The following is an 11,469-nucleotide window of genomic DNA, read 5'->3' as shown; positions in this document are numbered from 1 at the left end:
ATTTTGCTTATTTGCCATCATACATTTATTACAGAAATAATTGAAAATAATAAAATCGGCGCGGAAAGCCGGAAATTAGTGAAGCCTAGGCTAGCAACTACGCTACTCCTAAAAATCGACTGCTCTCAATTTCTTACGGGTTTGCAGGATAAATATTTTTCTCTCACATCACACGAAAAAGTGTCCAAACTTTCACCTCCTCCGAACTCAAAAGGGGGAAAGCACACCACACCGATTTTATAGAACGCTCTATTAGGGGATCTTCAAATTCATTGAAAATACGATGCCATGTTAGGGTATTATAAAAGCGGGTAAATAAGTCTGCTATACCTCAAAATCTAAAGGTACTGTCACTCGCAAAAACGTAATTTTGAAATCGGGCAATTTGAGAAATGAGGGCTAGATATAAGCAATTTGAGCATTTTTTATTAATATTTTTAACCGGTTTTAACCATACTGGATTTTTAAATTAAAAAAAAGCCGGATTTTTGCCAACCCTGGAAGTATGCCAATTCGTATTAGGCCTTTAAGTAGCAGAAAATAAAAATTAAAAATTTATGCTCGAGAAAAGGATGCTTTTTGATGCTTAAGTAATCTGCCTGAATATTGCGTAAAATTGATATGTTAGCGATGTCTTAAATATGTAAAGACACTCGAATTTTAGTCAAACAATGTACGCGAAATATTAATAAAATAATTAATAGTTAATAAATATTAATCAGTGTATTTTTCAAACCATTTAATTTTTAACAAAATAGACTCGAAGCGGATTTTCCCGCGTATTTTGCTTTTTCATTTGATTTATTGTTACAATGTTATTAGTGACCACCTTCTTTCATATATTCCTTTGAAGTAAATTATTTGGCAAATCTATTTTTCATTTTTTAAATATTTGCAATTATACAATGAAAGAAATAAAAATGAAATTAAAATTGAAATTTTTGTTGGTTTGGCATCTCGGTTTCTTAACTCAAAAACCTGTTAAGACAGCGTGTGGTTAACGTCAGGGATGTTCTAATTACTTTCTCCTAGTTAAGTCTCCAGTAGGGAACCAGCGAGAGCATGTTTCCCAAGCAACTTCGCAGACGGCGAGTTTCACGTCCACCGATGACGAGGGTGAGTTGTCCATTTCTTAAAATATAAAAATTACCTTTAATGTTTATTTTATGCTAAATTACTTAAAGGGCCACTACCGATTTGTTTATTTTATACTACATTACTTAAAGGGTCACTACCAATATGTTTATTTTATGCTACATTACTTAAAGCGCAACTAGCGATATGTTTATTTTATGCTACATTACTTAAAGGGTCACTACCGATATGTTTATTTTATGCTACATTACTTAAAGGGCCACAGAATCGTTTGAATTTAACTAGTTTAAAAAAAATAGGGTTGGAAAAATTTAAGAATATGATTGGTCTTACTTGCTACTACGAGGTACGAAGGGGAAGAGCTAATTGAAATTCGGGATAAATATTTCAAATGATTCTGTGGATCTTTAAAGCTTTTTCCATTCGCTGCTCGAGATGGCTAACAATTACAAGGGTAAGCATTTTTTGTTCCATTTTTTGTTATAGACCCTAACGAGATTAGCCCGATCCACGGGAGCAAATGCCTCCCACCCTTTAATGAGCTATGAATACCCTATAGGGTATTCATAGCTCATTAAAGGGTGGGAGGCATAATAATAAAGTTATGAAGGAAACTTGACCCCCGAAGAAAAATATCTGCGGGCACCCATACTCCGATCCGCATTTCATTTTCCATTTGCTACAATAGAGCGCTAACTAAATCATCTCGAACAACATTTCAGGTTTCATTTGCTTCTCAAGAGTGCTAACTAAATCAACAACATTTCATGTCCAATTTGAAGCTTAAAGCCTTAAGGAGATCGCCCCGATCAGCATTTCGAATTCCATTTGTAGCTTAAGGCCTTAACGAGATCGCCCGATCAGCATTTCGAATTCCATTTGTAGCTTAAGGCCTTAACGAGATCGTCCCGATCAGCATTTCGAATTCCATTTGTAGCTTAAGGCCTTAACGAGATCGCCCCGATCAGCATTTCGAATTCCATTTGTAGCTTAAGGCCTTAAGGAGATCGCCCCGATCAGCATTTTGAATTCCATTTGTAGCTTAAGGCCTTAACGAGATCGCCCCGATCAGCATTTCGAATTCCATTTGTAGCTTAAGGCTTTAACGAGATCGCCCCGATCAGCATTTCGAATTCCATTTGTAGCTTAAGGCCTTAACGAGATCGCCCCGATCAGCATTTCGAATTCCATTTGTAGCTTAAGGCCTTAACGAGATCGCCCCGATCAGTATTTTGAATTCCATTTGTAGCTTAAAACCTTAACGAGATCGCCCCGATCAGTATTTCATGACTAATTTCAAAATAGGGAATGAAACTGCTGATTGGGATATCTTCAATATATGATGTGTATTATTGTTAAGTTTCGTATTATATTATTATTATATATTGTGGTGTCATCTATGGCAGTTTTCCTAGATACTATTTAAGTTTCGGAGAAAGAACAACAAAATTACATACTAAGAATTTCTGTCTTTTTGGTTGTATATAGCGCATTTGCGTGGCTATTGTTAAAAATATTTTACTCATATATGAATTTTAAGGACTAGTTACATGACGAATTAACCGAAAATATGGAAATTTAACATCGAGTTAGATAAAATCTTCCTTTCGTCCAAATATATTATAATTATAATAATAAAAGTTTTCCTTTCTTTTCAAAATTTGCCTTTCAAATTATTTTGTCTTAAAAAGGAATTGTGGTAGCTCAGCAGTTCCGAGTATGTCTTACCAGAACTACTTCCGGTGGAGGCTCTGGCTCTTTTACCAAAGATGCTTCCGTTGAAGGGTGGTTTTCTATTTCCATACGCGTTGCTCGGAGTGAATGTTAGAGCGCAGATCAGTATACACAATAGAAAACAGACTGAAGAGTTTGTCCAGTTCATTTTGATAAGCTCAAAACGTTTCACCCTACAGAAAGAAAAAAAAACATTTTATAAGCTTCTCAAATTTTCGCTAAATTTCCCTTATTTTTCAGACAATGGTGCCCGTTATTAAATGTAAGCAATTAAGGCCAGTATTTTGTTTTTCAAAATATTTAGGTTTGTTTTGACCAATGTTATGTTTTTTTTCTTCTCTTTCGTGCAATGTCGGATACAACAACAAAATAAGCGAAATAATATCATCATTTGTCACTCTTTTTGTCGTCATTGTAACGCGAAGCTACATTTATTTGCACGCTCTAAAAATTTCACTTTTACTCGGGCCAAGAAAAAAAGTTTATCGTTATCTTTTATGTCGAAAATAAAAATAATATACAAATATTTAGTTGGACCAAGGATGCATTTATTTGTAGCTAGAGAGAATGAACTATGTCTAGTTTCTCCCCGGCTTAGGAAAGGGGAATGATAACATGTCACAAGCGTCACAAAAAAGGAGAGGAGCATATTGTCAGACTAAAAATAGTTTCAACAAAGTTATTCTCTCTATGTAAAATATTAGGGCTGAGTGAGTACTCGAACGTCATATCGAGTATTCGGCCTTTTTTGAGGTCGAGTACTCGAACTCAACCTTGAATAAGTAATTGGAGAATACTCGTCGATTACCGAGTACCAAAAATTGCATATTCAGGAACCCGATTACTCGAATAAGCTGCTCTTTAAACTTGTCGAGTATTTGTTTTTTTTCTATCCTCGTTGCTTCAAAGTTCAAAGAGGGGTTTTACAAATTTTTGGGGGCAATAAACGGTACCTACAAAGTTGTGGAAACTGTGGTTCATTTAAATTAAAGGAATATTTTTCAGCATTGAAAGTTACTTTATACTCCTTTTAAATTTAATTTAATAATTACTTCAATAAAACCAGCTCCTAATCAAGTACTCGATAACCCGACTCGTTAAATTTTACTTGAGGTATCTTTAGTTACTCGACTAGAATAACAGAAAATTTCCCATTAATCAAGTACTCGATTACTCGACTCGACTTCAATATTACTCGACTCGAATAATCGATGAAAAAAAATTGATACTCGATAACCGACTCGATTGCCTAAAACCACTAATCACACAGCCCCATTAAATATATATTCATAGTTGGACAAAACATAAATCTGGCCTAAAAAGTGTTCCATACGCTTCGAATGTATGAATGAATATTTATTTAGTCTTTGTTATAAACAAATCCCTTTTAAATCAGGGAGGAAACCTTGAGTGCCGTCATAAGTTAACGATACCTCTAAGTAGACAAATAAGCCCTTTCAAGGTGGAATCTTTGTCCAGAAAATGTGACGTCAAATCTTATCTCTCCGATTCCCGCGAAAATGAAAGATTTAAAAATATCTCGGACCCAGCGCCGCTGTGCGGTCGAGAATGAAACTATATTGGTCTGAGAGAAATAAACCAATAGCAAAAAAACGCTCTTTTGCCTCTGTGGGGGCATGGTGGGGTGCAAGGTTCTTACAAGCGGCACTATGGGGTGAACGAATTTTCTAAGGGAATACCGAAATTTATCTCTTTTGGGGAAGTTCAAGCTAGCCTTGCACCAAACGGGATTAAAGAAACGTCACCTTCGGCAGTTCCAAGTGTATGTTAAGGCTACTTTGATACGCAGTACGGAGAGACATAGGTCGATTTGGACAAGCATATCCGCCATAGGCAGCATAGCCATTTGTCTACTTAGAGGTATCATTAACTTATGGTGCCGTACATTTGCAATCGTTCAAAAAAAAATTATATAAGTTCGGCAAAAAATTGAATATAAACCAAAATAGAAAACCAAAATCAAAACAAAAAATGAAGAACAATATTTGTAGAAAACTAGACTAATTACAATATGAACAGTTAATCCAAAAAGGATAACATTTGCAAGTGGGTTATCGTTTGGCATTTTGGCCATCTCAACGGCTCAAAATTATTTTCGTCCCACGCAAGACTCGCGGACATCTTCAAATCTCGGACATTCAACCAGAACATGCCGAATGCAGTGGCGTAGCTTGGGGCTACCCGTTTGGGGCCGTTTTGGGGGTGACACCCGACCGTGAAAAAAATATAAACTTACACATACTAGAGAAATTCGAAAAAAAACTTTTGTACACGTTTTGACTAGTAAGTAGCACACCCTGATATCTGCAACCGGGTGCCACCAATGCTAGCTACGCCACTGGCCGAATGTCTTCCACTGTGTCACGCAGAGCGGGCTGGCTACGGGTTCTCCCCGAAAATGTCCCTTCAGGAAGAAGTTCATTTACAGGATTTGCGCCTAGTGTTTTGAAAGTACGAAGCACGCCTTAAAGGGGAACGGCCAAGCTTTTCCAAATATGGCCTTATTTCCGTATCAAAAGATTAACAAGACGTTCAATATACTAACACGTACCTTTTTTTTGTCTTGAAAAAATAGCTTTTCGCCCAAAAAGGTGAATTTTCGCCGCCATCTTAGGGGCTGCCGCCAGCGCCCCTAACCCCGTATGAGCGATTTGCGAACTATCCTATCTTTTAAAATCGCGCAATTTAGGCTTAATATAACTGGAACGCGCCGCGCGTGCAAAACAAATTTTTCACGTCTTCAGCAGTGCGCGCTTTTACGTGGTTTTTCTGTCTCACCGACTTCTCACCAGGTGTCGCGGCGGACGCGCGCTTTTCGATTTCCCGAAATTTCTTTATTTTATTAAAAATTAACCACTCAATATTTTTTGATGCGGTTTTCGCCATAAATTTGAGTTTTTAATGGGCTATAGGGCTATCTAACTGGTTAAAGCTTGACCGTTCCCCTTTAAATAGCTATTGTCAGGGCCGGATTAACCAATAGGCCGAATAGGCCTGGGCCTAGGGCACCAAGCCTACAAGGGGCACCAAGAGGGTTCGAAAAAAATAAAAGTACAAAACTTTAATCATTTGCTTTTCACAAAATATTTTCCGGAGTAATTTTAGTAAATGCGTCCACCCCTATGAACCAAAAACGTTTGATTGGCACATTCTCTGACGGACTGCCGTCTAGCCACTGACGACTAAATCTAGCAGCAAAATGAATTTTCCTTCCATTTCTCAATTATAAATTGAGGAAGCGCCTAGCTCGCTATTGAAAGGGGGCACCAAATTTAACTTGGGCCTAGGGCCCCATAAAGTCTTAATCCGGCGTATGCGGCTGCCCCAATGGCCCGATTTGTTTTTTTAGGGGGAAGGATCTTACTGCTAGAGCGTGAGAGTAGTAATTCTAGCTAAATAGAAATAAACACACTATTGATTTGAGCTTGAGGTATTTACAAACGTCATGAAGATTATACTTCAACGTATTTCCTGTTGTTTAGCCATTCATTTTGATGGTTTTTAAATATTATAAAGGGAGACGCGTCCTATTGAAATCTACCAATCTCGCGACAGCAGCGCTATTTAATACCTTTGGCATCCGCGACAGAAACAAGGTCTGATCTCATAAACTTGAGGGGGGGATAGAGGGGGTTGCGCGTCACCTATTTTTGAAGTATTAATTAAACGTAGAAGTGTCACTAAACGTAGAAGTGTCACGAAACGTGGCGCGACAGTTAATTCGAGCGTATTGTCAAATAGTGTTATTATTAATTAATAATCGTCCAAGTCAGGTGATTTAGAATATACCGGTCTCCTATTTTAATAACGTACCAATATTTCGATTTCTGATTTCCAATAAGTGACTTCATTTTAAGTGCTCCGAGAGCCTTTTCGCAGTTAAGATTTTCAGTCTTTAGAAAACTTTATATACCAGCCTCCCCTTATTAATATTTGCTGCTTTGACAGAGCGGGCGCGTATGCGTTCGGGAAGTATTTTATCTAGATGGTGGGCATGACGTAAAGGGACTTTAAAGCCGTGTCCGAATACTTTGGCTAATGGCAAAATCTTGGCGGATACGGAATTGGCTAAATTCTAGATGCGTCCGAATTCTTTTCGTCGGCTTCCAAGTCGACTCAATTTTCGACAGCATTGATCGGATGCTGTCTAATTCTTGGCTAAATTCAACAATTCGAGATTTAGAGCAGACTAAGCGACTTTCCGAATTCTCAGACGGCTTGAAAATGTAATTGTCTTTCAGGCCGACTTGCAAGCCGACTAAGAATTCGGACACGCCCTAAGTTACCATTATATAAAGATGATGACGTCACGCGAAAGTGGCGAAGTAAAATTAGCGTATATTTTTAATTTGAATTCTTAGAAATGATTTGAACATCCGCTATCTGCTTTCCAATATTTGTAAGAATTGAGTTTTGAAAGTGTTCTTTAGCATTTTGAAACGTAGCCATTATACAAATAACAAAACTTTTCTTGTACCAAATGTTTTACGTAAATTGTTATATATTTGGACATGGTTCGTTTTGGATGGCATATTTGGAGCCTTTTGGGTGAATTAGTCCGGCAGTTTATATATCAATGCCCTTAGCTAATTATGAATGAATTTAACTCTATAGAGACCAAATGAATTTAGATTTGGAGAATTCATGAATTTTACATTTCGAGACAAAATGAATTTAGATTTGGAGAATTCATGAATACTACATTTCGAGAACTAATGAATACTACATTTCGAGAACTAATGAATACTACATTTCGAGAATTAATGAATACTACATTTCGAGAACTAATGAATACTACATTTCGAGAACTAATAAATACTACATTTCGAAAACTAATGAATACTACATTTCGAGAACTAATAAATACTACATTTCGAAAACTAATGAATACTACATTTCGAGAATTAATGAATACTACGTTTCGAGAACTAATGAATACTACATTTCGAGAACTAATGAATACTACATTTCGAGAACTAATGAATACTACACTTCGAAAACTAATGAATACTACATTTCGAGAACTAATGAATACTACATTTCGAGAACTAATGAATACTACATTTCGATAATTAATGAATACTACATTTCGAGAACTAATGAATACTACATTTCGATAATTAATGAATACTACATTTCCAGAACTAATGAATACTACATTTCGATAATTCATTTTTTTATACTTCAAGACAGAATTTATTTAGGTGTCTAGAGTTAATGAAGTTAGAACGTGAGATAACGTTAATTTTAAATCTGGAGATATAATGAATTTTAGATATCAAGATAGAAAGAATTTAGGTTTCTAGAGTTAATGAAATTTAGATCTTGACATAGAATGAATTTAGGTTTCTAGAGATAATGAATTTTAGATCTTGAGATAATGAATTTTAGATTTTGAGATAATGAATTTTAGATCTTGAGATAAAATTATTTTAAATCTTGAGATATAATTAACTTTAGAGCTGGAGATAGATTGAATTTTAAATCTTGAGATAGAATTAACTTTAGATCTGAAGATAGAATGAATTTTAGATCTTGAGATAGAATTAACTTTAGATCTGAAGATTTAATGAATTTTAGATCTAGAGATAGAATTAATTTTAGATCTAGAGATAGAATGAATTTTGGATCTTGAGATAGAATGAATTTTAGATCTTGAGATAGAATGAATTTTATATCTTGAGATAGAATGAATTTTAGATCTTGAGATAGAATGAATTTTAGATCTTGAGGTAGAATTAATTTCGATTTCTATAATTAATTATTTTTATATCTTGATATGAAATTAATTTACATTTCAAAATTAAATTAATTGATTATTTCAAGATTATGTTAATTTTGATCTTGAGTCAAAACTAACTTAGATCTTGAGATAAAATTAATTTATATCTTCAGATTGGCAAAATTTTAGATCTTGAGATTGTCAAAATTTTAGATCTTGAGATAAAATTAATTTATATCTTCAGATTGACAAAATTTTAGATCTTGAGATTGTAAAAATTTTAGATCTTGAGACAAAATTAATTTAGATATTGATACAAAACTAACTTAGATCTTGATACAAAACTAACTTAAATCTTGACATTAATTAATTTAAATTTCAAGATAGCATTAATTTAAATCGTGAGATTAATTAATTTAGATTTCAAGATAGCATTAATTTAAATCGTGAGATTAATTAATTTAGATTTCAAGATAGCATTAATTTAAATCATGAGATTAATTAATTTAGATTTCAAGATAGCATTAATTTAATTCGTATGATTTCATAAAATTATATCTTGTGATTGAATAAATTTAGATAGTGAGATTTAATATAATTATATCTTGTGATTTAATAAATTAAGATCGTGAAATATAATTATAAATGTTTAATTTCTGATCCCTGGTTAATTTAAACTTACAAAATAAAATATCAAAGGGACTGATACTTCATGGTTTTAAAATATTTATTTTCTTGGAGCTTTCGGACCGAGGTCCTTCGTCATCCGTTAACTCATTACTAAATTAGTAATGAGTTAATGGCTGACGAAGGACCTCGGTCCGAAAGCTCCAAGAAAATAAATATTTTAAAACCATGAAGTATCAGTCCCTTTGATATTTTATTTTGTAAGTTTATCGTGAAATATAATTATTTTAGATTTCAAGATAGCATTAATTTATATTTCAAGGTAGCATTAATTTATATTTCAAGGTAGCATTAATTAAGATTTCTAGATAACATTAATTTAAATTTGTAGATAGCATAAATTTAGATTTTAATTAATTTGGATTTCGTGCTTGAATGAATTTAGATCTTAGAATGGAATTAATTTGGATTTCATGCTTGAATAAATTTAGATCGTGGGATGGAATTAATTTGGTATTCGTGATTGAAGGAATTTAGATCATGGAATGGAGTTAATTTGGATTTCGTGATTGAAGGAATTTAGATCGTGGAATGGAATTAATTTGGATTTGGTGATTGAAAGAATTTAGATCGTGGAATGGAATTAATTTGGATTTCGTGCTTGAATGAATTTAGATCTTAGAATGGAATTAATTTAGATTTCATGCTTGAATAAATTTAGATCGTGGGATGGAATTAATTTGGTATTCATGATTGAAGGAATTTAGATCATGGAATGGAGTTATTTTGGATTTCGTGATTGAAGAAATTTAGGTCGTGAAATTTAATTAATTTAGATTTGGTGATTGAATGAAGTTAGATCGTGATATAGAATTAATTTAGGTCTCGTGATTGAAAGAATTTAGATCGTGGAATGGAATAAATTTGGATTTCGTGATGGAATGAACTTATATAATGAAATTGAACTAGTTTAGATCGTGGAATGGAATTAATTTGGATTTCGTGATAGAATGAATTATATAATGAAATTGAGCTAGTTTACATTGTGAAATTAAACTAGTTTATATCGTGAAATTGAACTAGTTTATATCGTGAAATTGAACTAGTTTAGATCGTGGAATGGAATTAATTTGGATTTCGTGATTGAATTAATTATATAATGAAATTGAGCTAGTTTATATCGTGAAATTAAACTAGTTTATATCGTGAAATTAAACTAGTTTATATCGTGAAATTGAACTAGTTTATATCGTGAAATTGAACTAGTGTATATCGTGAAATTAAACTAGTTTATATCGTGAAATTGAATGAATTCAGATCGTGCCATTTAATAAATTTTGATGAAAAGTTTGAATTTGAAATTTATAACGTTCAAAAATTCTTTGCGGCAAAAAGAATTACGTTTATAAAAAAACTAAATTTAATGGCAAATTAAGCACTATTATTAATTTTAAAAGACATCGAATTATTCGCTTACTTAGGGTAAATAGTATTAATTTTAAGACTTTTTACCGAAGTTCCTCTAGTTTGAAACCGCAAAATAGTGATATAAAAATTATAATATGAGAACGAATATATTTACTAATGAACTAAATGAGAAAATAAAATGTCATCTTACCGTATTAGCGAGAGAGTATACGCTTTTCGAAAGTTCGAAACTGGGGGTAGTTGAGAGAGTCAAAAGTGTCCTTTCGGTCTTGTATCGGTGAGCTTGAGAAATGGCAGAGTCGCGGCGAGACAAACTTGGACTCTCTCTTCTTCTCTGAATACTTTCGCGCGCTTTCAATACGGCAGGGGGCGCTACCAAATGCGAATAATATTATTTCTTAAGAGCCGCGAGCGAGGGAACCGATGCTAAGATTTATCGCGGTTAAATAAGTCGACCGGAGCGTAAATTTGGAGATGTAAATTTCGAAGGAGAACTTATATTATTGCGGCGATGAAAATAGTTTCAGAAAGTAAGTAGCGCTGTATTTAGAAAAGAGTCGCGGAGGATTTGGTTCTAGCAGTTTTGAGACCGTTTCCGGAGAGGGGTTTGTCTTTAAATATCTCGTCTGGGCGTCCGCCCCTCTCTTCGCGTTTCGGGGGTCCCGCCTTCCCAACCGACGCCCACTAAATCTTACGAGAGCCGTTTGACGAAAGTTTCGAACGGGGGGTTTCCAACCATTTAAGATTCTACGTTAAATCGCTACGTTCCGAAGTTTCGCGGAGAGCGAAGCGAATCTTCAAACGAGATCTTCGACTCCTTAACGGCGAGGTACTCGTTAAGA

The 11,469-nt window shown here is 34.3% G+C and overlaps 1 protein-coding gene across 1 annotated transcript; it reads right to left on the bottom strand.

The window, feature by feature from the left end:
- Positions 1-792: 792 nt before the first annotated feature.
- Positions 793-11,176, bottom strand: SIFa (neuropeptide SIFamide). The gene is made up of 3 exons (XM_090163601.1): positions 10,818-11,176; positions 2,824-3,002; positions 793-1,131 (listed from the first exon to the last, which is right to left on the bottom strand). Exons 2-3 carry the CDS (start codon positions 2,975-2,977, stop codon positions 1,019-1,021), a joined length of 267 nt encoding a protein of 88 aa, XP_090019727.1. The 5' UTR covers positions 2,978-3,002; positions 10,818-11,176; the 3' UTR covers positions 793-1,018.
- Between the last annotated feature and the right edge of the window lie 293 nt (positions 11,177-11,469).

Source organism: Leiobunum rupestre, chromosome 11, assembly GCF_980474605.1.
Source record: "Leiobunum rupestre chromosome 11, qqLeiRupe1.1.hap1, whole genome shotgun sequence".
NCBI classification, from domain to species: Eukaryota; Metazoa; Arthropoda; class Arachnida; order Opiliones; family Sclerosomatidae; genus Leiobunum; species Leiobunum rupestre.
Note: the sequence above shows the minus strand (reverse complement) of the source record. Positions and strands in the feature narration are given on the sequence as shown.